Here is a 27,661-nt window from a genome sequence, read left to right as displayed (position 1 = left end):
GTAGGAAAAATTAAAAAAAAAAAAAAACCAGAAACATCTCCAGTGTCTAGATTATCATCTCTCTAAGAACATTTCCCACTGAAAGGCATTAGGATTCCTTGGAGAAATGGCTGATTCCAGGGCTGGGGCAGAAATATACATCATGAGCGAGATACCTTCCTGCCTGAAAACCAGGACCCTCCAGGGGCATGCCCTGCCAAAGAGAGGCTACAAATGGATGATGACTGCAGTGAATTCGAACATAATCAAATACCTTTCAAAACTATGAGGTCATAACACCACTCAAAACAAAAACAACTCATTGATATTTTTTAGCTGCTAGGCTACTCATTACTCTGAAAATAGACTTACCAAAAAAAGGCACATTATCCACCACGTATTCTGCCTTTCAGGGACTGTATTTCAGGGTAAGCAAATGATTGAGGAAAGTCATGTGGTACAGAACAATGAGAGCTGAGCCAGGTGCAGTGGCTCATGCCTGTAATCCCAGCTCTTTGAAAGGCCAAGGCGGGTGGATCGCTTGAGCTCAGGAGTTTCAGACCAGCCTGGGCAACATAGTGAAACCGCATCTCTATCAAAAATACATAAAATTAGCCAGGCATGGTGATGAGCACCTGTGGTCCCAGCTACTCAAGAGGCCGAGGCAAGAGGATCGCCTGAACCTGAGAAGCAGAGGTTGCAATGAGCCAAGATCATGCGACTACACTCTAGCCTGGGTGACAGAGAGAGACCGTCTCAAAAAAACGAAAAGAACAATGAGAGCTAATAAGCACAGAAAGATTAATGGAAGTAGAAAACCACTATTTGCAACCAGTAATGAAACAATCATCTGAGCTTTGCAGCTTGTAAAGTCATTTGGCAAGAGGGTGATAGGGAACTTTATGATGGAGGTTGGACTGATAATCCCTAAAGTCACTAATGAACGAACATCACTAAAGTGGGATAACTGAACTTTATGTTCTTGATGTGATGCAAGAGAAAACACAAAAAACACCTTCAAAGTGTTCCTGCCAAGGATCTGCCACTGAGTTGTTTCGAACCTCTAGTATTTATTTATAGGAACAGAAGAACACGTTAGATGCCACTTGGAAGATGCAATCGGCCAAATCCAGAATATGAAAAATTCTATGGGACAAATGACCTGGTTTCAGTAAGTAACTGGCATTTAATAAAGGGAGTTGCTGATTCTTACAGATAGAAGAGACTTAAGAGAACCCCTGCACATCCTGATTTGAACAAAACTGTTCAAAGACATCTTTGAGATACCTGGAGGACAGTCAGCATGAACTAGGTACCAGATTATCATTCATTGATTTAAATAAAATTATGACAATAGTTAAAAAAAACCTCCTCGTCTCTTTTAGAGATGTGTGCTAAAGTATTACAGGGAAAACAGTGTGATATCTGGCTCTGAGAATTGCTTGAAAATACTCTGGGGGCCAGATGCAGTGGCTCACATCTTTAATCCCAGTACTTTGGGAGGCCAAGACAGGAGGATCGCTTGAGTCCAGGAGTTTGAGGCCAGCCTGAGCAACATGGTAAAACTCTGACACCTAAAAAATACAAAAAAAAAGTTAGCCAGGCATGATGGCATGTGCCTGTAGTCCCAGATACTCTGGAGGCTGAGATGGGAGCCCAGGGTAGTAGAGGCTACAGTGAGTTGGGATCTTGCCACTGTACTCCAGCCTGGGCGACAGAGCAAGACCCTGTCTGTCTGTCTGTCTGTCTATCTATCTATTTATTTATTTTGAGACAGAGTCTTGCTCTGCCGCCCAGGCTGGAGTGCAGTGGCGCAATCTCAGCTCACTACAACCTCTGCCTCCCAGGTTCAAAAGATTCTCCTAGCTCAGCCTCCTGAGTAGTTGGGATTACAGGTGCATGCCAACAGGCCTGGCTAATTTTTGTATTGTTTGTAGAGATGTGGTTTTTCCATGTTGGCCAGGGCTGGTTTCAAACTCCTGGCCTCAAGTGATCTGCCCGCCTTGGCCTCCCAAAGTGCTGGGATTACAGACGTGAGCCACCATGCCCAGCCTAAGACTCTGTCTCTTAAAAAAATAAATAAAAATTGGGCCGGACACGGTGGCTCACACCTGTAATCCCAGCACTTTGGGAGGCTGAGGCAGGTGGATCACGAGGTTGAGAGGTCAAGACCATCCTGGCCAATATGGTGAAAACCTGTCTCTACTAAAAATACAAAAATTAGCCGGGCGTTTCGCATGCGCCTGTAGTCCCAGCTACTCGGGAGGCTGAGGCGGAAGAATCGCTTGAACCCAGGAGGTGGAGGTTACAGTGAGCCGAGACTGTGCCACTGTGCTCCAGCCTGGCGGCAGAGCGAGACTCCGTCTCAAAAAAAAATAAAAATAGAAAAATTAAAATGGGAACTCTAAGGATATGCATGCATGCTGAAGTATTCAAGGATAAAGACACTGATATCTGCAATTTACATGTGACAAATACAGAAAAATGTTAATGGTAGAATCTAATCAGGGGTATATGTGCACCCACTGTAAAATTCTTTCAACTCGTATGTTTAACACTTTTTATAATAAAATGTTGGGGAATAGTATAGGGAAAACAGGTATAGGCAGATAAAACTAGAAGGGCAGAAAGGCAATGGTTATTGAATCTGGCTGGTGAAAGTGTTGGAGCCCCACTACGTTATTCACTCCACTTCTGAAGGTGTTAAAGAAAGTTAACTTTTGACCAGGAACAGTGGCTCATGCCTTTAATCCCAGCACTTTGGGAGACCAAGGCAGGCAGATCACAAGGTCAGGAGTTTGAGACCAGCCTGGCTAATATGGTGAAACCCTATCTCTACTAAAAATACAAAAAAATTAGCCGGGCATAGTGTTGCATGCCTGTAATCCCAGCTCCTCAGGAGGCTGGAAGGCAGAGGTTGCAGTGAGCTGAGATCATGCCACTGCACTCCAGCCTGGGTGACAGAGCGAGACAGCATCTCAAAAAAAAAAAAAAAAAAAAGAAAGAAATTTTTTCCTATACTAAAAAGTTAAAAAATTCATAAAATACAATGCAAGCACCAGCCAGCTGATTGAAACCTGAATATTTATAGCTAATACTAATTAGTACTAATTTGTGCTAGGCTCTGTATTCAGCATTTTTTTTTTTTTTTTTTTTGAGACAGTGTCTGGCTCTGTTGCCTAGGCTGGAGTGCAATGGCACAATCATAGCTCATTGCAGCCTTAAATTCCTGGGCTCAAGCAATGCCTGTCCTTGGCCTCTAAAGCATTGGGATTACAGGTGTGTATTACCATGCCTGGCTAATTTTTTTTTTTTTTTTTTTTTTTGGTAGAGACAGGGCCTCACTATGTTACCCAGGCTGGTCTTGAACTACTGGGCTCAAGCAATCCTCCCGCCTTGCCCTCCCAAAGCACTGGGATTACAGGCATGAACCCCCATACCTGGCCTATATAAAGCATTTTATAATCATCATCTCATTCCACCTTATAAGACCAGTACCAGGGGAAGTCTTGCTTTATTGATGAGGAAGTTCTGGGTTCCAGAAGTTAAACTGCCACAGTCACTCACCTGGGCAGTAAGCAGATGAACCGAATTCCACCTTTTCAATGGCTGCTCACTGCACACCTTCCCAAGGTCTGCATGGCCTTGGCGAACCGGCCTCTGCCACACTCGCCCCTCTACGTTCCTCTGCACATGCTGCCTGGAATGTCCTGGAAAGTTCTTCCCCTCCCTCCCCCATTTCTGTCCTTTGCATGGTTATCTCTTGCTCTTTTTGTGATCTTTGGCTTCAGTGTCCTCACCTCAAACCCACCCGGTCCTCAGTGGTCTTATTCTGTAGGACACGTGCCGTTCATCACATGCACCAAAGAACTTATGCCTTTTCTCCGCTGGAATAGTGGAGAATGCTTCTCCCTTCCTAAAGGCAAGCACTGTCTTAGCCTTGCTCTGGGCTCTCCAGCACAGTGCCCAGCACACAGAAGCGTCAGGGTCAGTGAACACTTGCGGGAGGCCTGCACCCAGCTCAGTTGCGTCTGTGCCACCCCACCCCTGCTGCCTACCTGGGGAATCCTCCTGCTCCACTGAGTCCTTGGGGCTGGGAGTATCCAGGTGAGGCCCTGACCACAGGCACCTGCACAGCTGTTGAACCTGCTGCTGCCTGTCCCCTCGTACTGCTGTATTGAGGGCCGCCAGAGATGCCACGGAACGCCACGCTCTTGCTCTACACCCCACGGTTCCCTGACCTCTTCCTCCTGGCACTCAACACACGTAATTACGTGGGTCATTAGTACACATCTACCAGCATCCCCCACTAGAAGGTAAGATCTGTGAGAGCAGGCAAGGCTTAAAACCCAGAGGGACACAGATTTATCATCGATTCCTGACTTCATCTCCCCTCACCCCTTCCCTTGTCCATTCATGACTCTGAAAATAGGGTTCTTTTGTAACTCCTGTGTGGACACGTGGGAGCCATATAGTTGTCCCTCAAGGAACACATAAAAGCATGTTAAAGACGAATGAAGGCTTGAGTGTGTGGTGGCTCACGCCTGTAATCCCAGCACTTTGGGAGGCCTAGCCAGGTGGATCACTTGAGATGAGGAGTTTGAGACCAGCCTGGCCAACATGGTGAAACCCTGTTTCTGATAAAAATACAAAAAGTAGCCAGGTGTGGTGATGTGTGCCTGTGGTACCAGCTACTTGGGAGGCTCAGGCAGGAGATTCGCTTGAACCCAGGAGATGGAGGTTACAGTGAGCCAAGTTCATGCCACTGCACTCCAGCCTGGGCAACTATGCCAGAAAGAAAGAAAGAAAGAAAGAAAGGAAAGAAAGGAAAGAAAGAAAGAAAGAGAGAGAGAGAGAGAAAGAAAGCAAGCTGATGTTTGTTGAGCACCTACTACACACTGAGTCTTATGCTGTGCACTTTGTGTGTGTTATCTCTTTAAATGTTCACAAAAATGATGAGATGAGGCACAGAGGGGAAGTCTGTTGTGCAGAGTCACATCACTGGGTGGCAGAGCTGGGCCCTCCAGCTCCAGGGTATGAATGTGTGGCACCCCTGTGTGGTGTGTGGAAGTGTGCCTTCATCCCTTCCCCTACACCCACCATTGCCTCACTCCAAGGCTGAGCTAGGGCAACAGCCTGTTAGCAGATCTCCCTGAATTTATTCCAGTTCCTTCCTGTTCAAATTCATCCAGAACCCTGGGACACTGAGCTCTATTTACACACACATGCACACACACACACACGCACGTGCACACACATGCACACACCACGCCTTGCACCCTGCTCAAGAGCTCGAGCCTGCAAACCTCATCCATTCTGCGTTCCCACCTCCCAGGATCCTGCAAGGATTTGAGGAAGGCATGAAATGAAACAGCTCCATGTTTTGCAAAAGGTGACTATGAATACCAATCCTAAAAGAGGGTTCCCACCCTTGCCAAAAAATCATATTTCTGGGGCCGAATCCCACTGTCACATCTTGGAGAGTCCCCACTGCATTTAGCACGGTAAAGGCTCTGAGAAGTCCTGCTGTAAAGCACAGGCAGCCCGGTGTTTCCCACACTGATTGGCCCTGGAGCCCTGTTTCCACCTTGCATGGGCAGCTCTCTACATCAAGAGAGCGCCAGAAGCCTCACTTTGTTGGGAGTAAGGAAATAAAAGACCAAAGCCTTCCTTCTAACACAGCAGGGAAAGCCTTCTAGGTCAGTTTGGAGGAGCATGTCCAACAACTGATTACTCTGTAATAGCTAGGATTGAAGTCTGCAGCTGATTTGCTTCTAAATGGAAAGGAGAGTGTGTGCAAGACTGTCCTCTGATCAATCACCTTCACTCAGGATTTAATTTAAAAATAGGGAGCTTAGTTAGTTCAACAAGAGTGGGGAGTGGTGCAAAATCACTTTTTTTTTTTTTTTTTTTTTGAGATAGAGTCTTGCTCGGTCGCCCAGGCTGGAGTACAGTGGCACAGTCTCAGCTCACTGCAACCTCCGCCTCCCGGGTTCAAGCAACTCTCCTGCCTCAGCCTCCCAAGTAGCTGGGACTACAGGCACACCATCACACCTAACTAATTTTTGTATTTTTAATACAGACAGGATTTCACCATGTTGGCCAGGCTGGCCTTGAACTCCTGACCTCAAGTGATCCACCCACCTTAGCCTCCCAAAGTGCTGCATTACAGGCGTGAGCCACCACACCTGGCCTGACGGGACCTTTTCTATGTGTGGTTGTTTTCTGCGGCCCCAGCATGGGTCGGAGTGCCTAAGGGGTAAGCCCACAGAGCAGGACTTTTGGATTACAGCAGACTGGGCGGAGGCTTTGCCATTTCTTATCTGATTGGCCTGAGCCCATCACAGAAATTCTCTGAACCTGGGTTTCCTGGCCTGTGGAATGGAATAAATAAAACCTTCTTCCTAGGATTGTCCTCAGAATTATGTGAGATCACATAATTATTATGAATACCTGGGGTATGCCAACTATCCAATAATCGATACCTTGATTTCTCTCCCGTGCCCAGCCTGGATTCTCTGATACAAAGATCCCTGGATTCCTGGAATAAAATGAACATGGCCTATCTTCCTAGAAAATTAACTTACTCTACCGTAATAAATTTACTATTATCAGTGCAAACAGAGACATCTATTAGAATAGAATGTGAAACATGAATGCACTTTTCAGATCAAATGCAAGATTTCTAACTGTGTTTCCTGGTTTTCCTGGGTACAGATGAACTCTACTTTGAAGTAAGAAGTTCCTGAATCACAAATTTAGAGGAAGCATGAGAACAAGGTATTCCAGGTTGGGCACAGTGGCTCATACCTGTAATCCCAGCACTTTAGGAGGCCAAGGTGGGCAGATTACTTGAGGTCAGGAGTTCGAGATCAGCCTGGCCAACATGACAAAACCCCATCTCTACTAAAAATACAAAAATTAGCTGGGTGTGGTGGTGCTTGCCTGCAATCCCAGCTACTTGGGAGACTGAGATTGAGGAATTGCTTGAACCTGGGAGACAGAGGTTGCAGTGAGCTGAGATTGTGCCACCACATTCTAGCCTGGGTGACAGAATGAGACTGTCTCAAAAAAAAAAAGGAAAAAAGAAAAAGAACAAGGTTTTTCAAAGTTTCTACTGGGATAAGACTTTGAGGAAACCTCTGTTTCAAAAGATTAAAATGTTTCCCCATGAAGACTAGGTATCTCGTGTAATGTAATACATGAATTCCTGTCTCAGACCTAAAGGTGATAAAGCATGAGTGAGTTTACGCAACACCTGAGCAGGAGCAAATAAAACTCTTAAGAGCTTCTCAAAGAAAGTTTCAGATTGGAGATACTTTCATCTCTAAGTCACATGAATTAAGATTGGCTGGGTCTTTCCACTTAAAACTTGGAGATGTCATAAAAAGAAATCTTGTAAAGAACTCCATGTCACTGTTAGCAAAAAAAAAAAAAAAAAAATGCAGGCCGGGCACATTGGCTCAAGTCTGTAATCTCAACACTTTGGGAGGCTGAGGTGGGTGGATCACAAGGTCAAGAGATCGAGACCATCCTGGCCAACGTGGTGAAACCCCGTCTCTACTAAAAATACAAAAAAAATTAGCTGGGCGTGGTGGCTTTTGCCTGTAGTCCCAGCTACCTGGGATGCTGAGGCAGGGGAATTGCTTGAACCTGGGAGGCGGAGGTTGCAGTGAGCTGAGATCACCACTGCACTCTAGCCTGGTGCCTGGTGACAGAGCAAGACTCTGTCTCAAAAAAAAAAAATGCAATTTATAAAATGATATCTTCACCTTTCAGTTTTTAAATCGCAAGTTCTATGTCCTGAGAATTCCCCAGTCCTGGGCAAATTGGGATGGCTGGTCACTGAGGTTAAAAAAAAAAGTAATCACAATGGACGTGAGGGGGATGGCTGTGTACAGTATGAGTGCACAGAATAAACAGTCTAGGGGGGTTATATCAGATTGTGCACAGTGGCTCCCTGGAGGAGGAGGGTCAGACAGGAACAACAGAGCAAGGAGACTTTCGCTCAGTGCTGCATGACATTTAACTTGCATGTTATTTTGCAATGCATTTTTTAAACATTTAAAGAAAGTCATGTCTTCCTAGGAATATAGGACCACTACAAACACTTTACTCTTAGTCTGCCTTTTTTTTTTTTTGAGATGGAGTCTTGCTCTGTCGCCCAGGCTGGAGTGCAGTGGCACGATTTTGGCTCACTGCAACCCCCACTTCCTGGGTTCAATCGATTCTCCTGCCTCAGTCTCTGGAGTAGCTGGAATTAAGGCACCCGCCACCAGGCCTGGCAATTTTTGTATTTTTAGTAGAGATGGGGTTCCGCCATGTTGGCCAGGCTGGTCTCAAACTCCTGACCTCAAGTGATCCACCCACCTCGGCCTCTGGAAGTGCTGGGTGGCATAAGCCACCACACCTGGCCTTAGCCTGCTTAAAAATCAAAAAAACCCAACCATTTGAGGAAACAGAACACTGTTCCTTAAGACAGTAGGTTTGGAGGCAAAAAAAAAAAAAAAAACATAGAAATGTTTATAAAAGATTGTGGAACTGATATGGGAGCATGTCCAGGGACCCACATCATTTACAGAAGCAAAGAAAGGCCCTTCTCTTTCATCTGCATTACATTTTGAGGTCTTCTGATCAGCTTCCTTCAAAGATGACAGGAGTCATCTTCCCCTGGGGACCCCCAAGTGCAGGCCTTCGTACAGGGTCTGCTCTCACTATACATTGGGTTCTAATTCACCTGGATGCTGGCTGAATGGGCTGGGTCCTCGGGGAGGGGTGAGCTGACTTACCACTTTATTCCTGCAGCTTTTCTCTTGCCACGTCCTCCCAACCGTGCATTCAGAGTTACATTTTTCAGGTTCCTTGTTTGCCGAGGGCCTGAATCTAAGCCTGCTAGCTGCTTACTGTGGGGACTGCAAATGTCACTTTTAGATTAACCGGCCCCTGCTGTTTAAAAATATCCTGGAGCACTTAACCTTCAGAGCCCTGAATAGCAGCAACAATCCAGGGCAAAGAAGAGAAAGATCCCATGCCAAACCACCTGCATGGCGGCACTGACTCGTCCCGGGAGAGTGCTGCTGCCTGCCTGTCCATCCCTTAACTCGCTTTATTTCTAAATTCTTAGACATTGAAGCCACAAGGCATCTAAAGTCCACGTTGTCGTCAGCAGTAGGCACAGTCATTCGGGCCCTCCTGTGACATGCTGATAATTAACTGCCTACAGGTGTTGGTCATTTGAGAAACAAGCCCACAGTGAACACCGTGAATGGGAAGGTGACTGCTATCAGGTCACCTGGCTTCTCTCCCCTAAAAAGATTTGGCGAAACCCTCTCGAATCACGCCACTGAATGGAATGTTTTCAATTTCTTGTGACTTGGGGATCAAAGAAAAAAACAGGGCTCTGTTCCCGTGTTCTCATTCAGGGTTGGCTGGCTCTTGCTCAAGTTGGGCAGAGAAGAGGAAATTCAGCACACATTGCAGTTACACAGTGTTCTGCAACGTGGGGAGGGCTGGCATGTGGGACAAAGGTCGCCTCCAAGTCCCAACTGGAGCAGCCCAGCTGCCTAGGCAGGAAAGTGGAGCCCACACAGGAGCGCACTGCTCAGGCAAAAGGGAAGGGCAACAACAGTCTAGTGGCCCCACTTCCTGCCAACAAGGATGGCCTTACTTATTTTTTTTTTTTTTAGACGGAGTCTTGCTCTGTTACCCAGCTAGAGCGCAGTGGCATGATCTTGGCTCACTGCAACCTCTGCCTACCGGGTTCAAGTGATTCTCTTGCCTCAGCCTCCCAAGTAGCTGGAATTACAGGCCCACCTAATTTTTGTATTTTTAGTAGAGATGGGTTTCACCATGTTGGCCAGGCTGGTCTTGAACTCCTGACCTCATGATCTGCCCACCTCGGCCTCCCAAAGTGCTGGGACTACAGGCCTGAGCCATCGTGCCCGGCTAAGGATGGCCTTACTAAACAGCTAGTGGAGAAAGGGGCGAGAGCGCTGAGCGTGGGATCTGTGCAGAACGGTTTAAATTGAAATTGTGGCTGGGCTGGGCAGCCTGTTCGCAGCTACTTCCTTTTTAGGCTTATTTTCCAATAAATAGTCATCAAATATTAGACTTTGTGGGATTTTCTCCACTGGACTTGGAAGCATTAGCTCTGGAAGCCTCAGTGTCATCAGCTGTACCCCACAGCACCAGGTACATGTTACAGGAATTGGGGGTGAAGGCATGTGGGTCAAACGCCTGCACAAAGCCCAGCCCGCGTCATTATGTTCTCCATCCACAGTAGCTCTTGTGATGGCTCTTAGACTATTTATTAAGACAACAACGGCCAGGCGCGGTAGCTCACACCTGTAATCCCAGCACTTTGGGAGGCCGAGACGGGTGGATGACAAGGTCAAGAGATCAATACCATCCTGGTCAACATGGTGAAACCCCGTCTCTACTAAAAACACAAAAAATTAGCTGGCATTGGTGGCACGTGCCTGTAATCCCAGCTACTCAGGAGGCTGAGGCAGGAGAATTGCTTGATCCCAGGAGGCAGAGGTTGTGGTGAGCCGAGATTGCGCCATTGCACTCCAGCCTGGGTAACAAGAGCGAAACTTCGTCTCAAAAAAAAAAAAAAAAAGACAACGGTGGCTCATGCCTGTAATCCCAGCACTTCGGGAGGCCGAGGCTGGGCAGATCACCTGAGGTCAGGAGTTCAAGACCACCCTGACCAACATGGAGAAAACCTGTCTCTACTAAAAATACAAAATAAGCCAGATGTGGTGGCACACACCTGTAATCCCAGCTACTCTGGAGGCTGAGGCAGAAGAATTGCTTGAACCCAGGAGGTGGAGGCTACAGTGAGCTGAGACCCCGCCACTGCACTCAAGCCTGGGCAGCAGAGTAAAACTCTGTCTCCAGAAAAAGAGAAAAAAAGGCAACAAAAGAGGTGACTCTCAAACAAATCTATGTTTCCAGGGAGAGCCATCTGTGATTCAAGGACATTTTTATAAAATTCCGTTGAAAAAAATTCTTAGGCTTTCATGACATGAAAAAAAAAATTCTTTCCCAATGATTCCAAATAATTATGATCTAGGCAGGGTGTTGATGGTGGCAAGACTATTAGGCTTTGAAATCAGGCTGATGTGGGTTCAAATCCTCCCTCCATGAGCCGTGACTTTGAGCAAACGGCTGAGCTTCAGTGTCCTGATCAACTACTTCACCATATGGTTGAGAAAAGGAAATGACTGGTATTGAGCTTCTGGCAAACAGGGGCTTGCTCATGACAAGCACTTAATATCTTTCTAATGAAATTGATTACTTTCAAAAAGCCTAGACATACCCACACATACAGAGGAAGAACTCTGCAGTGGTTCAGTTCTCCTAGACTCTATCTCTTTAAGACACAGGTATTTTCTAGAATATAATTGGAAGGCTTGAAACCAATGCTATTCATAAACTCTTTCCATCAAACACAGGAACAGTAACAGAAATGTATTTCTTCAAACAGCTCTTAGTTTTAGAAAGTCACAGGCATCAAGTTACAGTTTTTGTTTTGTTTTGTTTTAGAGATAGAATCTTGCTCTGTTGCCCAGGCTGGTTGGATCATAGCTCACTGCAGCCTTGAACTCCTGGGATCATATGATCCTCCTGCCTCAGCTTCCCAAGTAGCTAGAACTACAGGCACACATCACCCCTGGCTAATTAAAAAACATTTTTTTTAGACACAAGGTCTCACTATGTTGCCCAGGATGGTCTCAAACTCCTGGCCTAAAGCAATCTTCCTGCCTCGTCCGCCTAAAGCACTGGGATTACAGGTGTGAGCCCTGCACCCGGCCCCCAAAATTATTAAGTGACCACATGGTCTAACAAAACAAGGCACCTGGAAAAAAAAAATCACCAATCCTGCTGCAAACCAGACCCTTTATGAGAATCCAGATGCCTTCCCCCACCAATTAAATCAGAATTTCCAGGGATGGGGTCTGACTTTTGTACATTTTCATTTCTCTAGGCTGGGGGAGCACTAGCCTCTTGTTGGAAGCCTCCCTACCTTCCTTTCCCACACCTTCATCACAAACATCATTGAGATAGACAAATATAAACACAACTAAGAAGCAGAGAACAAAAATTATCAATCTCCTGGTCTGCTCCACTCACCAGTATTTCTATTTCCAAGCATACAAAAATTTAAAAACTGGTTCCCCAGCCTGGGCAACATAGCAAGACCCCACTTCTATTAAAAACTTAGCCAAGTACAGTGGTGCACACCTGTGGTCCCAGGTGCTCAGGAGGCTGAGGCAGGAGGATCGCCTGAGCCCAGGAAGTTGAGGCTGCAATAAGTTGAGCCATGATTAAGCCACTGCACTCCATCCTAAGCCACAGAGTGAGACTCTTATCTAAAAAAAATAAAAATAAAAACTGGTTCCCATTGAGTTAAACTACAATGTTAAACATAAACTTTGTTGTTGGACCCAAATTACAGTGTCAGAAGGACTCTAGACAAGGAGGACATATCCAGCAGAGGAATGTTCTAGCTTTTCTCAGCTTGAGTCAGCGCAAGTCAACATGTGAGGTCCCTTCAAAGTAACCCAGAGCACCTCCCCCAACCTGTTTTTCCTTGTATATCTTGAAGTTTTGGCAAGGTTGAAAAGCCAACACCACATGCATACAACAAAAGTTTGCTTCTCCACCAAACCTTTGCTAAGACTTACATGAAGAGCAAACTGAAGCAGAAAGTGAATTTTAACAGAGATGTATTATCTAATAATGCAAGCATACTAGTTACATGCCAAAGTCTATTTTTTTAAAATGCAAACAATTTACAGTCCCTGACCTTGCCCTGCTTGGATGCAAATCAAAAGCAGTCAGTGACTTTCACACAATTAATTATTGTTTTAAACCAGAGGTTTCCAGTTCAACATTAATAACTGACTTCCTTTTTTTTTTTTCTGAGATGGAGTTTTGCTCTTGTTACCCAGGCTGGAGTGCAATGGCGCTATCTCGGTTCACCGCAACCTCCACCTCCTGGGTTCAGGCAATTCTCCTGCCTCAGCCTCCTGAGTAGCTGGGATTACAGGCACGCACCGCCGTGCCCAGCTAATTTTTTGTATTTTTTTTTAGTAGAGACGTTGTGTTGCCAATTCCAAAAGCTTTCAGAGCTCTTTCTAACTCACCTGGGAAGGGAGGAAACAGGAATCATTCCAACAGGTTCTCAGAAGCCTCCCAAACCTTACCATGTGGAAACTTCCAGCTCCACACCCAGCACGCGGGTCCTGACTTTGCAGAGACCAGCTCCTCAGTGTTGAATGCACATGTTCTCTTCGTGGCTGGAAACTTCAATATCCACTTAGACATTCCCTCCACTGGGAAATTTCTTCTTTCCTGGGCTGACCTAGCTGTTGCTGCCTTTTTGCTCCCATCACATGGATGGCGGGCGCACATTGGGGTCTGCAGACCATAGCTGGAGATGCCTGTTTTCCTATAGTTCCCAAGCTAGGAGTGGTTTTTACATTTGCTAAATGCTTAGGAGAAAAAAAATTCATGACATATCAAAATTATATTAAATGCAAATTTCAGTGTCCATAAATTAACAAAGTCTTATTGGAACATAACTTCACCTGTTCCTGTACATTTTGCCCCCCATGGCTGCTTTTTGTGCAATGAGTTGTTGAGCAGTTCCCAAGGAGAATGGGTGCCTGCAAACCCTCAAATATTTATCATCTGACCCTTCACAGAAAGTTTGCCAACCCCTGACCTAAGAGACTAAAACGGCCTTTTATGCATCTTTGCATACTGAGTGCAGGAATACAGGAGACTTGACACGAGAAAAAAGCAACTATCACATGGCTAAGAGTTCATCTAAATGAATTGCCTCGTTTCTAAAGAATCAGTGATTAAATTTTCTGAGGGTCATAGACCACTTAAGAAGCTGCTCTGTAGTTCTAAGTGTCACCACATGACTAAAGTTCAATATGTATACATATACATATTGAATATATATAGTATACATATTGAACTTCAGTCATGTGGTGACACTATATATATATCCATATATGATCCATATATATATGGTGATATTATATATACTATACATATTCTATATACATATATTCATATATATGTATATATATATTGAATTATATATGAATGTATGTAGATATATTTAATTATATATATATATATACACACACATTTTAAACCCAAATAATTGTGTTTTGAATTATTCCTGGAAACTTGGAGCTCACTGCCCCCAGTGCTGCACCGGGAGAGAAGTGTGAAAAGCTAACCGGTGTAGAACAATTATCCCTTCACTTCTCCTTTGACTAAAGGGAGCCACTGTTGTTTAGAGGAAGATCCCAAAGTTGCCAGAGGGCAAAACGACCATGCATCCTCCTCCTGAAAGCCTGTTTGCTGACCACAAAATGCAGAATGATAAACCCTTCCCTACATAGATAAGGAAAGGAAGCTGTATTTTCAAGCAAACCTCTGACGAGCCCCCAAATATTCGTTCATCCTCGGTGTTCAGCCACTGGGTGGATCGACACTGCAGGGCCTCGTTGCTCTGCTCTGGTGAGGCTTTTCCACCAGGCAAATACCTGTCCAGGAGCACTCTCAGGATGCGTCACCCCAGCGAGCAGGAGTCCCCCTGCAGGGATGCTCCACAGGGCTAGGCAACCTACCCAAGAGAATTTTTCCCACAGTCTGCTATACAGCAGGAGGAATACAGGAGGAAGGTATTTATTTCAGCTGGGAGCTTGGCTGTTAGGAAGAAATTTATTCCAGCTGGGAGCTTGGCTGTTAGGCACCTATGCCACCTTGCTACCAGCTGAAATAAATTCCTTCCTCCTGTATTCGGTGTCCGAGAGATCCTTTCCCGCAGCCGCTCCTGCTACATTTGGGTCTCCTCTCCCTGAGCTTTTAAGAAATGCATTTGCTAGTCTTGAAATTCTGGCTGGATGCATTCTTTCTTGCCCATTTAGTTAAAAGCGTCTCTACTAAAAATACAAAAATTAGCCGGGCGTGGTGGTGCACGCTTGTAATCCCAGCTACTTGGGAGGTTGAGGTGAGAGGATCACTTGAACCCTGCAGTCAGAGGGTGCAGTAAGCCGAGATCGCACCACTGCACTCCAGCCTGGGTGACAGAGACAGACTCCCTCTCAAAAAAAAGCACACTTGTGGCTTCCTTCTTCAGACTCTGGGGGATCCCACAGAGCATCCTGGCGGTCCCCCCTACCTGAGCCTGGGCTGGGGGCCAGCACATCGTTAGGGAGTCTTCCTGAAGCCCTCGAGTTCCAGATGTCTCGGAGTTTAGAAATATGGGCTCAGGGGGGGATGCAGGAGGCTCCCCTCGACGGTCACAGGGCTTGGCAGAATGCAGCCATGACCAGCACGCCATGTTCTCTTTAGAATACTCCTGCTAAGACCCCTTTGGGGTCTTGGCTGACTGACCGCAGCCAGTCTGTCACCGCTCGAAGTAGTGGCACTGCTCCAGGCTGGGGATGGGGCCCAGCGCTCACCGCAGTCAGTGGAGGGATGGGCGGCTCCACCGAGTAGGGGAGCGGGGAGGAGCAATGGCGGCCCCTCCCGCAGACAGTGGTTGCTACGGGGACCCCGGCATGCGCCAAAGGCAAGGGCAGCCCAAGGACGTCCACAGATCTGCGGCCCGGACGTAGAAAGCACACTTGCAGAAAAAAATTTTAACAATTTTTTATTACCAAACCCCGCATAGGGCCAACTCTAACCCGACTAACAGCAAAACAGCATCACTAACAAGATCAAGGATGGAGGTGTAGACCCAATAAAGATTATCTCTTAAAAAAAAGATTGGGAAAAATATATATATCTGCATGAGTACTTCTTAAAAATCTAAAACATTCCAGTGTTGCAGAAAAAAATATCCCAAAGTGATTTCAGTTGGTAAAAAAAACAGCACTTGACAGTCCTTGGTGCCCTAAAAACCCCAACTGGAGATAACCCGAGGAGAAAATCATCCCGACCCCATAAAGACAAAATTCCCTCTTCCGCTCTTCCTTGTTCAAATTTCACTGCGTATTCCACCAACACTCAAGGGATAACAAGACCCAGCTTACTTCCCTCAGCCCATCTGAGAGGGCTCACAACAATCTTAGCATCTTCACCTCTACTACAATCAGGAAATTGAGCCCTAATTTCTGGGCCAGATTCTGGAAACTTGCAAAACATCCCTACGCTTTGAGGGGCCTGAGGACTCCTTCAAAGATCAAGGGGGCAGTGGAACAGGCAGACTAGCATGCCTGCCCTGCAGGGCTGAGACAAGGGGACCTTTCTAAGCAGTAACACCCCAACACCTGTCACTGAAACAGGCAAAACTACCAACAGCAGGCACCAAACTAGGACTGTGCCTAAAAGGTGCACATCTCCTCCCGTCCACCATAAAAGGCAAGGGAGACAAAGACAGCCAACTGAGTATTTGACCTCATCTGTCTTGTGACAAGTTGGCGTATTTTAAGCCGATGCCATGTTGCAGAGAAAGACATCTGGTCAAAGGGTAGCCTTTGCTGTTTGTGGCTGCTTTTTGGAAGCTTTTCCTCCTTATGCAGAGTACTTAAGAATTAATAGGAAAATTTTCAATGGAACTTCGTAACTGACAAAAACGTTAACAGCAGCTTCTCAAAAGAAACGAGTGGAGACAGGCCGCCCCTCAGCTACTGATCACAGCTCCTTCCAGTCGATGGGCTTCTTGCCAGACTTCCGCAGCAGCTCATTGGTCTTAGAAAAGTGTCTACATCCAAAGAACCCTCTATACACTGACAACGGGGAGGGATGAGCCGTCTGCAGGACATGGTGACGCTTCTGAAACAGATCAAGAATAAAAGGTGGTAGACTTGGGACTTCTTTTTATTAAGGACTGTGGCTGGGGCACTTTCAGACCCTATGCAATTCCCCTTTGCCCTCTGTAAATTCTCTCACTTCCCTAAGTGGAGCACTCAGTATTTGCGTTACAACATAAGTCCGTCTGTTGAGTAGCTACCCACCTTTGCTAGGCTCTGAGATGCAAAGAGGACCAGCCTCAGCCTTCAAGTGGGCAAGTATACAATTTTTGAGTGTCCCTATCGGATAGCCAGCAATATCCACTTCTAAGATTGTATTTGCTAAAGGACATCATGATGCATACATACACAGATAACTCCTCAACTTATTAATAGAACGGACAGGGTTAACACCGTGGAAAACCCATCCTAAGTAGAAAATATCCTAAGTCGAAGATACATTTAAGACATATAACCTGCTGACCATCATAGCTTAACCTACCCTACCTTAAATATGCTCAGAAAACTTACACCAGCCTACAGTTGGGCAAAACAAAGCTTATTTTATAATAAAGTGTGGGTACCTCATGTAACTCATTGAACACTGTACTGAAAGTGAAAAGTAGAACTGGGATTGCATGGTGGCTCACACCTGCAATCCCAGTGATTTGGGAGGCCAAGGTGGGAGGACTGCATGGGGCCAGGAGTTCACAACCAGCCTGGGCAACATGGCAAGACCCCATATCTACAACAAAATTTAAAAGTTAGCCAAGTACGATGGCACGCATCTGTAGTCTTAGCTACACAGGAGACGGAGGGGGGAGGATTACTTGAGCCTAGGAGTTCATGCCACTGCACTCCAGCCTAGGTGACAGGGCAAGGTCTTTTTTGAGACGAGTTCTCACTCTGTCACCCAGGATAGAGTGTAGTGGCATGATCATGGCTCACTGCAGCCTCCGCCTCCCAGGCTCAAGTGATTCTCCCACCTCAGCCTCCTGAGTAGCTAAAATCACAGGTGCGTGCCACCATGCCAGGCTAATTTTTTGTTTTTTAGAGACAGGGTCTCTCTGTTTTGCCCCGGCTGTTCTCAAACTCCTGAGTTCAAGTGATCCCCCCACCTTGGCTTCTCAAAGTGCTGGAATTACAAACATGAGCCACTGCTCCCAGCCAAGAGACCTTATCTCTTAAAAAAAAAAAAAGTATGAGTGCTCCAAGTATGGTTTTATGCATCAGTGTAGTCAAAAAAATCAAGTTAAACTTCATAAGGCAGGGACCAGGTGTACCTACACAAATAGGTACATATAAAGGGACTCACCGACGCGCTCCTTATGTCAGCCAAAAACTAGTATACAATCCAGTGTTACAGAACTGGATATATTTTTCTAAAGTTCTTACAGTGTAACACCACATAACTCCTAGAAAAACATGTGAAAGATAAATATACTAATATGAGATGACCTCCAAAATTTATCAAGTAAACAAAATGCAAAATAATTTCATTTTTAAAAAACTTTAGAAAAAAACTCAAGACACTGTATTTTGTATTTCCTTTAAGGGAAAGAAACAGTAATAGCCATTTACTTTCTAATTTGTGCCTTTCTGAACTGGTTGAAGAGTCTTACAGCTCTCAAGGAAGAATTAAAAAAAAAAACAACAAATTTCACCACAAAAATGCAGCCAGGTCTGGCAGCTCATGCCTATAATCCCAGCACTTTGGGAGGCTGAAACAGGAGGATCGTTTTAAGTCCAGGAATTCAAGATTAGCCTGGGCAACATGGGGAAGCCCTGTCTCTACAAAAAACACAAAAATAAGCCAGCATGGTGGTACATGCCTGTGGTCCCGGCTACTCAGGAGGCTAAGGTGGGAGGAGTGCTTGAGCCTAAGAGGTCAAGGCTGCAGTGAGCTGAGATTGGGCCAGTGCACTCCAGCCTGGGTGACTGAGCAAGACCCTGTTTCAAAAGAAAAAAAAGCAATAGTCATACCTGACCTAATGACAGGGATACATTCTGAGAAGTGTGCTGTTAGGCAGTTTCACTGCTATGCGTACACCACAGGGTGTCTACACAAACCCAGGCGGGATACTCTACTGCACTAGGCTATATGGTGTAGCCTTTTGCTCCTGGGCTACAAACCTGTACAGCTCGTTACTGTACTGAATCCTGTAGGCAACTGTGACACAGTGGTAGGTATTCGTGTATCTAAATATAGAAAACATGCAGTAAATATACAATACTATAATCTTATGGGACCACCATCATATATGCAGTTTATGACTGAAACGTCATTATATGGCACATGACTACTTTGGTTTTTTAAAAATGTCAATATAGTTATTTCAACAGGGGGATATAGATCATTTTTGTTTTCCTCTTAATTCTTTTCTGTATATAAAAACTGACAAACAAATCACTGTTTCTTAAAACACTGCTGCCTTCAAGGGGTCGGTCCAGGAGGGGTGATGCGGAGTGATAAAAGCCGAGCAGCCCAGTGTGGTGAAGGACACAGAGCCTGGAGTCTGACTGCCTGGGGCCGAGGCCTATCTCTGCCAGTCAGTAGCTGTACCACAGGGAAGCTGCTGCAACTCAGCTGCTTCAGCTTTCATCTGTAGACTGGGAATAACAATAGCGCCCAGCTTATGAAGTTACTGTGACCAATCAAAGGAGGATCACAAGTGCCAAGTGTTATCAGAAGTCATGGACATCAAACACTGAACACACATGCAAGCAGAACAGGCCCCTGTAAATGTCAGCCTTGCTGAGCTCTGAAGAATCCCAGAAGAAAATGACCTCCACACCGTGGGCAGAGCAAGCAGGATATGCAAACGCAGGGAAGTGGGGCACAGTGAAAAAGTAAAGGGGAATAGGTCAGCCTAGCGAGCAGAGTGCAAACAGGAATAAAGTTAAGGCTGGGGGCCACCCCTGCTGCCAAAATCAGCTCTTCAGCCACTGAACTCTCCAGGGAAGATGAGGTGAGGGCCTGAATGAAGGCAAAGGTGGTCAGGTGGATATAGACTTGGAGGGGGAAGAAACAACACAGATATGAATGACTGACTGTATATGGGAAGGGGGTAAAAAAAGGACAGAAGAGGGTTGAAAGGTAGGCAGGTGTCAGTAATGGAATCAGATTTCCGCTTGGACAATTGGGCAGATGGTGGTGGTTTTTGCTGGTAGGGAGTACAGAGAAGCAAGTTTAGAGAGGCATGGATGAGGAAAGGAGAAATATCGTTTGGAAAATGTTGAATTTGGTATGTTAATAGTAAGAAGGCACGCTATAGATCAGGAAAGACACTGAGCTGGAGAGATGCAACTTGCCTTTAATGATCAAGCTACTTTAACAACTGTTTGCTTTCAGACCAAAGCATGATTAAAGACTACCAATATACTGAGAAAGAACAACACTGGCCATATACCTCCCTAAGAGATAGAGATTAGCAATTACTCCCACGCACACTTCTTACATACCTAGATAATCAGATCTTACCAGTTCATACACATCAGATCTTAGATCACTCATACAAGTGTATGCCTACCTCAAAGCCTTTCTGAGTCAAGTAAGATACTGCATGCAAAGTGCTCAACCTGGCCAGGTGTGGTGGCTCACCCCTGTAATTCCAACACTTTAGGAGGCTGAGGTGGGGGGATCACTTGAGGTCAGGAGTTCAAGACTAGCCTTGTCAACATGGTGAAACCCCATCTCTACAGCCTACAACACCAACTGCACTCAGTCACAAGCTGGCCAGTTGCTTTCCTCATACACAACTCATCACTCCTACAATTTGTCTAAATTTTTCTCAATTTTCAATGGGAAACCCTTATAAACAGGCCTAAGGAAAATATATTTGGGATTCTACAACTCTTTACTTTGTTTCAAAGTGTTTTAAAAAAAAAACAACACATACCCTATCAATGGCACTGCCCTTCTTCTGAGCATAAGAGCCCCAGAGCAAGAAAACAAGGCCATTCGTGTTCTTATTTAGCCAGGACACAACTGCATCGGTGAATTGCTCCCAGCCTCTCTCCTTATGAGAGTTGGCTTGATGTGCCCGAACTGTGAGAACAGCGTTGAGTAGCAGAACACCTACACACACAAGAGAAATAGGTTAAATGTAGGCTCAGGCAAATCAGCCCCATACTCAGCAATAGGGGCTAAATCCATGATGAAACCCGTGTTTGATGGGATCCAGGGTAGCTGAATGAAATAGGCCATACGGCCAGCAGTGACCTCTGCACAGGATTAGAGAGAGTTTTATTCTCACCGCTGCCCTTTCAGCTTCTTTCAAGTTTACTGCAGTGAACATGCCTTATATCCTTTGTCAAGAGGGACTGTCCTAAAAAATATCCTAAATGATATTAAATAACGCAGAACACAAAAAGCAGGCCAAAACGTTTCACAGAAATGAAAATCAAATAGAAAGAAACCAAAGAGTAAACATTCTTTCCTTATCCTGGTTGTAGACAGTTTGTTTAAAAAAAAAAAAAAAGTACATAAACAGAAAACATGCATTTGTAAAGAAATAAGAAAAAAACATGAAAAAAAACAAAAGAAGAAAAATCTCCCATATAGGTATTAACAACCCAAATGTCAAAATGAATTGACTGCAGCCACCTTCAGAGTAGTCAAAAGTAAAATGCATAAATTTAAAATATTAACAAGGAACAAATCTTTGTCTTGCAAACTGTAATTAACATAAGTGGCCAGGCACTTGGCTCATGCCTATAATAATGGCACCTGGGAAGGTCTCAAGGATTGGCTTGGGCAACATAGTAGCCATCTCTACAAAATAATTTTTAAAATCAGCCAGGCACAGTGGTGTTGTGCTCCTGTGGTCCCAGCTACCTGGGAGGCGAAGGTGGGAGGATCACTTCAGCCTGGGTGGTTGAGGCTACAGTGAGCCATCATCACACTACTGCACTTCAGCCTGGGTGACAGAGTGAGACTGTCTCAAAAACAGAAAAAAAAAAAAAAAAAAAAAGAAGAAGAAAGGAAAGAAAGAAAAGCAAACAAGCAAACACTGGCTGCAGGATAAAACCGATTTTTTTTACATCTATAAATTAGTCACTTAATTATTAGCATTCTCTAGTTCTTTATTACAACCCTTTAAAAATATAAACAAGCAAGACAGAAAAGACTGTCAGTATCAGTCAAACATGTAGCAGGCCAGGAGTGGTGGTTCACATCTGTAATCCCAGCACTTTGGGAGGCTGAGGCGGGGGGATCACCTGAGGTCAGGACTTCGAGACTAGCCTGGCCAACACAGTAAAACCCTGTCTCTACTAAAAATACAAAAAAAAAAAAAAAAAAATTGGCCAGGCATGGTGGCTCATGCCTGTAGTCCCAGCTACCTAGGAGGCCAAAGCACGAGAATTGCTTGAACCTGGAGGCAGAGATTGCAGTGAGCCAAGATCACACCACTGCAATATATCTAGCCTGGGAAAGAAAGCGAAACTCAGTCTCAAAAGAAGAAAAAACAAAAAGAAACAAAAAAGATCTAGCAGGGCTGGCTTACCTTGCTTGGCCCACCCAGATAAATCTCCATGGCCAGGATGGACAAAACCCTCTATGTCTGTAGACAGCTCTTTATAAATGTTTTCCAAACTGAAAGCAAGCCACAAGAAAAACAAAAGACAGAATCTTAGGCATAATTTGAAAGTTCAGTAATGTCTTTTCACATGTCTAAGACACATGTGAAAAGGTTAGAAGTTATAGCCAGCCCTTGGAAGGGACACTGGCACATATGGCACCGATAAATGAGATCAACACCACCCGTCCTCCTAACTGGTCAATCTGCCAAAGACCTTTACTCTAGTCCATGCTTGGAAGAGCACTTTGGAAAACCTAAGTAAATCAACCCAGCAGTTACAACCCCAATCCCCACTGCTGCTCCGTGACAGTTTTGTATCCTTAGCGTATTTATGTATATTATGTATTACACACCAAATCCTCCAAAGCAGTTTTTTTTTTCCTTTTGAGACAGTCTCACTCTGTCACGCCCCAAAGTGCTGGGATTGCAGGGGTGAGCCACTGCACCCAGTCCAAAGCAGTGGTTCTTAACCAGGGAGATTTTACCCCCTCCACGGGACTTTTGGCAATGTGTGCACATTTTCCATTGTCACGAGTTGGGGGTTGCTCCTGGTATCCAGTGGGAGAGGCCAGGGATGCAGCTCAAGATCCCGCAACAGCACAGGACTCCTCTCCTCCTCAACAAAGAATGACTCAGCTCCAAGTGTCAACGGTGCTGAGGTTGAGAAATCCTCCTTCAAGGCTGGTGAAAAGTGCCTAAGATAGTCCCACTTGTAATATGCTAAGTACACATCTGAAAGGAATCACGAATGGACTGCAGTTATCTGTAAAGCAACTGTACCTGGGCGGAGGCGGAACAGGCCTTTGAACACTAAAGCAGAGTCCGTGAGCTTGATTAGGTCCATGATATGGATCCTGTCCCAGGATGACAACCTTCACCTGTGAACCACCAAGGGTCAGGAATTAAATATAACGTAGGCAGCATAGACCTTGCCTCAAACATAAACAAAACAAATGAAACACTTCTATGCCATAGATTGCTAATAGCAGAGTTGCTGATCAAAAGATACGTGTATATTAAACTTTCAAAGATATGTACCTAGCTGCCTTTTTAATTTTTTGAAACAGGGTTTTGCTTTGTCGCCCAGGCTGAAGTGCAGTGGTGTGATCACAGCTCATGGCAGCTTCACTCTCCTGGGCTCAAGTGGTCCTCCCACCTGAGCCTCCAGAGTAGCTGGGACCACAGGAGTGCACCACGACACCCACCTAATTTTTAAAAATTCTTTTTTGTAGAGACAGGGCCTCCCTTATGTTGCTGAGGCTGGTCTCAAACTCCTGAGATCAAGCAATTCTCCCTCCTAGGCTTCCCAAAATGCTGGGATTACAGGCATGAGCCACTGTGCCTGACCACTAGTTACTTTTCAACAAGTTAAAGCAATTCTATTTCTCACCAGCAGCATATGAAGATGTCTGCTCCCCTATATCCTCTAACAGGCAGAGCCAGAAGAGAATGAGGTCGGATGGAAAGGGCCGTGGGAATAGGTGGCAAGAGACGATGAAATGAGGTCCCTATCACAGGCAGTGTTGCAACACAGGCCAGCGCATCCTTTCCATCCAGTGCCCATCCATCTAATCTTCATTCTCAAGCTTCTGCCCATTGTGTTCTTAGACTCTTCCTCTACAGCTGACGTGCTCTATCCTTCAGAATGCAGCTCCAGATGCTCCCGTGCCCAGGAGACTTTTGGGGACCACTTGTCCTTCCCCTTGGTGCTCACACCATGCCAACCTATTCTCTTGTGAAACAACCCATCCCTGCAGGGCAGCTTTTGGGCTCAGAGCTTGTGGCCCTAGAGGGAGGATCCTGGGTGAGCTACCTAAACTCCCACACTCTCCCAATGCTGGTCTGTCAAGCAGCCCCGCTGGCCCATATGATCCTTACAGGTTTGAAACTCATTTTTGAGTATTCTCTCAAAATATTCGGTTTATATTGATCACTGGTATTCAGAATAGGGCATTCAAACAAGAAGCAAACTAGTACTGATTTTAATGAGATTTAATTTAGTTTCCAAACCGAAGAGCTAGATTCCAGTTCATGCTCTAAGATTTTCTAAATATTAGGTGTGGCTGCCTTATCAAGATGGTTTATTCAACTATTTCACTTCTATTTGATTTCACAGGTATTCATTAAATCACAAGATTCTTGCCCCAGTTTACAAAATGGGGGAGGAAAACGAGTAAGAAACCTAAAAGTCCAGTACGTGCTAAATGCATCGTAGGAAAACCGGATCATACAGGTATCAGGCAACAGGATTCAAGGAGGCGCCACAGAGGTATCCACTTGATTTTTAAGAGACAGAAGTGTCGGGAGGGGTTTGTCACACTGTCCAGCTCTGGAGTGGGAGCTGGAGGTAAGGCTGAGAGGTAGGACACAGCCCTATTTAAAAAGGGTTGCTCCGCTTTCATAGTTCAACAGTAAAGAGCCACAGTTTTTTTTTTTTTTTTTTTTGGAGACCGGAGTCTGCCTCTGTCACCTAAGCTGGAGTGCAGTGGTGTGATCTGGGGCACACTGCAACCGCCACCTCCAGGGCTCACACGATTCTCCCACCTCAACCTGAAGAATAGCTGGGATTACAGGCATGCCCAATCATGCCTGGCTAATTTTTGTATTTTAAGAGACCGGGTTTCACCATGTTGGCCAGGCTGGTCTTGAACTCCTGACATCAAGTGACCTTCCCACCTTGGCCTCCCGAAGTGCTGGGATTACAGGCATGAGCCACCATGCCTGGCCCCACGGACTTTTGAACATGAGACTGATGAGAGCCACCAAGCAGCAACTGTTATATAAGAGGAACTAACGCAAAGGGATCTGTTAACAGAAACATAAAACCGTTCAGGCCAAAAGTAAAGAGCTTGAAAGTGCTAACTATAAGACAGCGTGGTCAGGCCAAGGTGGGTTTGACTATAGCCGCAACACATTTAACTGCTTTGTGTGTCAGTCTGAACTTCATCGACACCACCGTAATATGTAACACTGCGAGAGGTTTCCAGATTTAAAAAAAATACAAGAAATAAAAGCATAGGATGTACATATTTCTCCTTTTTGCTGTATAAATAGCATGTGTCAAACATTAAAAAGAGTAAATATAGGCTGAAATACAGTCAGCCGAACCTCACAATTGCAGTGTTTTATTTACTACTGAATGATGGACTGTGGCTTAACTCCGGTGTCCCTAATTTAAGAATACTATTTGACTCCTTCTCCCCAATAAAAATCATCAACAACTTATACTTACATCTCTTATGTCACACATCTGAGTCCAGGTGAAGACTTGGTGTTGGGGTGGATAAACCGTGTAATGCTTTCTTTCTTCTGCAACAAATCCCATTAGCTGATTTAAAGATAAACTAGACTTAAAATCAGATTCTCATTGGAAACCATAAGAATTCATAAGAAAGCTTCTAGGGTATGTTATTTGGAACATCGTTAGTTCTTTGCCATGCTTTATATCCAAATTCTTAAAAAAAAAAAAAAAAACAAAAACCAACAAACTAAAACAGTGCCTGCCCCTCACCTAAGTGGTTCAATCAGGTCAATTCCCTGCCTCTTTCAGGAGTGGTCCTGACAGTGCCACTCCTCCCCGTTTCTTTTTAAACGTCAAGCCAGGTTTCATTCAGGATGGTTGGTGGTTTTACAATGCCAGCCTTTCCTGGACAGCAGACTAGGTGGCTAAAATGAAGTCATGATACCATCTCCCCGATCATTAACAACTTTAACCAATATAAAGGTGCAGATTAAAACATCATGGCTTTCTTAAACCTCTATGGAGTAAAGGACGTTGAAGGGGGTACAACCTGAGCCTACGGAAACGTGTACTTGGCCGGCTACACTAACAAGACAAAGAACCGGCAGCTTCCACATTTACCCTTATGGAAGGTGTATTTCCATATTCACCTTGATAAAATACGGCTTCCCGAACTCCCCGCTGAGGTGCTTCTTCCAGCTCTCCCCAAAGCCCACGGGCACGTTGCGGGCGGCGAGTCTGAGGAGGGCCGCGGCCTTGTTCCTCTGGATCCGGTCCAACTGCTCCGCGCTCAGCGGCGAGGAGGGTGGCGTCCCGGGCTCATCCTGCTCGGCCCGGGCCTTCTTGGCGGGGCTGGCCTGCAAGGAGTCCCCGCAGAGGCGGCTCCAGAACAGTAGCGGCCCCTTCCCAGACGTCCGCAGCTTCCGGCCCAACCCCCACAGCCCAAGGCAGAAGCTGCCCATTTGAGGAGCAGGACTCAGAACCGGACAATAGGAGCCAGGGCTAGGCCTGGTCCGGGAATTGGGAGTTAGGTTCTAAACTGGAGGGAAAAGAGGGGCTGGGAGGCGTCCCCGCGGGGTCATCAGGGGTATCGCGGGGACTGGGGATCCTGCACAGAGGCGCCCCGCCCCTGCGAGACCCGCCTCCCGCGTCCCCACGCGGCCTTTTCGCGGCAAAAACCTTCCCTCTGGGTCCCGCCCCCTCTCCCCTGATTGGACAGCGCGCTGAGCAAGGCGGGCCCACAGCGCGCGGATTGGCGCGCTGGGCCCCGAGGCGCGTTCCCATTGGCTGACCCCTCAGCATGGCGGCCCAAGGGGGGACCGCGGCGGCTGTTTTGAACACATGGAGGCTGCTTGGAAAGGGGAGCCAGGGTACGGACTCAGAGGCGCACTCCTACACGCCCTCAGTCAGACGGGGCTCACCACCTTCCTTCCCCTTGACCACCCCAGCCCTGGCCCCACGTCGCGCCTCACCGCCGCATCTCCGCTCTCTTCAGCCACTGCCACCACGCCAGTCCCCAGGTCAGCCGGCTCCGGGCTGGTGGGGCGTCGCTTCCTGGCGGGGCTAGCGGAGAAGAAGGAGTAGAGCGTCTTCTGGCCGATCATCCCGGAGCCGAGGAGGCAGCGAATGCCTGCTGCCGGGGAACCCGCGAAGCTGGTCCTGGCTGTGGCGGTCAGCAATTGGCGCCAAGCGGCCCGCGCATGCTCCGAGCTGGGGGCTTTGCTGGGGGCGGGGGGCTGTGGAAGGCCTAGTGCGCATGTGCGGGAGGGGCTGCCTTGCAACGCCTCTGGGAGGAGGTGGGGCGTGTAAAGGTGCCCCGGGGCCTATTATTTCATTAGCCTTCGGCTCAACTCTGACCATTGGAAAGTCTCTCCAGGCTCAGCTGCAAGAAAAAAAAGCCGGGCGCGGTGGTGCATGCCTGTAATCCTAGGGTTTTGGGAGGCCCTGGCGGGAGAATCGCTTGAGGCCAGAAGGTCGCAGCTGTAGTGAGCTTTGATCGGGCCATTGCACTCCAGCCTGGGCGACAGAACGAGACCGCCTCTGGCGCGGCGTGGCGGGGGTGGGGGGAGAAAAGTACCTGCCCCTTAGGG

General features: G+C 46.3%; 2 protein-coding genes across 12 annotated transcripts in view; both read right to left on the bottom strand.

The window, feature by feature from the left end:
* Positions 1-15,483, bottom strand: part of ACACB (acetyl-CoA carboxylase beta) — a 166,099-nt gene extending 150,616 nt beyond the window's left edge. For 7 of the 9 annotated variants that reach the window (XR_013522094.1, XR_013522091.1, XR_013522092.1 and 4 more), the window contains exon 1: positions 8,769-9,093. The gene's annotated coding sequence lies outside the window, so the exon portion shown is untranslated. Of the gene's footprint in view, positions 1-8,768; positions 9,094-15,193 lie in introns of those variants that run through there. The other 2 variants (XM_035257508.3, XM_078337204.1) reach the window with 1 other exon arrangement.
* A 167-nt stretch (positions 15,484-15,650) lies between these two features.
* Positions 15,651-27,255, bottom strand: UNG (uracil DNA glycosylase). 3 transcript variants are annotated; one of them, XM_078337208.1, is made up of 8 exons: positions 27,044-27,255; positions 26,222-26,428; positions 25,563-25,658; positions 23,111-23,208; positions 22,256-22,344; positions 20,648-20,826; positions 18,882-18,947; positions 16,657-16,791 (listed from the first exon to the last, which is right to left on the bottom strand). In XM_078337208.1, the coding sequence occupies exons 1-7, from the start codon at positions 27,173-27,175 to the stop codon at positions 18,894-18,896; spliced, it is 855 nt and encodes a 284-aa protein (XP_078193334.1). In that variant the 5' UTR covers positions 27,176-27,255; the 3' UTR covers positions 16,657-16,791; positions 18,882-18,893. The 3 variants fall into 3 exon arrangements, with proteins under 3 accessions (XP_035113404.2, XP_078193335.1, XP_078193334.1); XM_035257513.3 differs by lacking the exon at positions 18,882-18,947 and having other exon boundaries at positions 15,651-16,791; XM_078337209.1 differs by lacking the exon at positions 27,044-27,255 and having other exon boundaries at positions 15,651-16,791; positions 26,222-26,691.
* Positions 27,256-27,661: the final 406 nt, after the last annotated feature.

The sequence above is a fragment of the Callithrix jacchus genome, chromosome 9, assembly GCF_049354715.1.
Source record: "Callithrix jacchus isolate 240 chromosome 9, calJac240_pri, whole genome shotgun sequence".
Taxonomy (NCBI): Eukaryota; Metazoa; Chordata; class Mammalia; order Primates; family Cebidae; genus Callithrix; species Callithrix jacchus.
The sequence above is the reverse complement of the archived record's forward strand: the minus strand, read 5'-3'. Positions and strand labels throughout refer to the sequence as shown.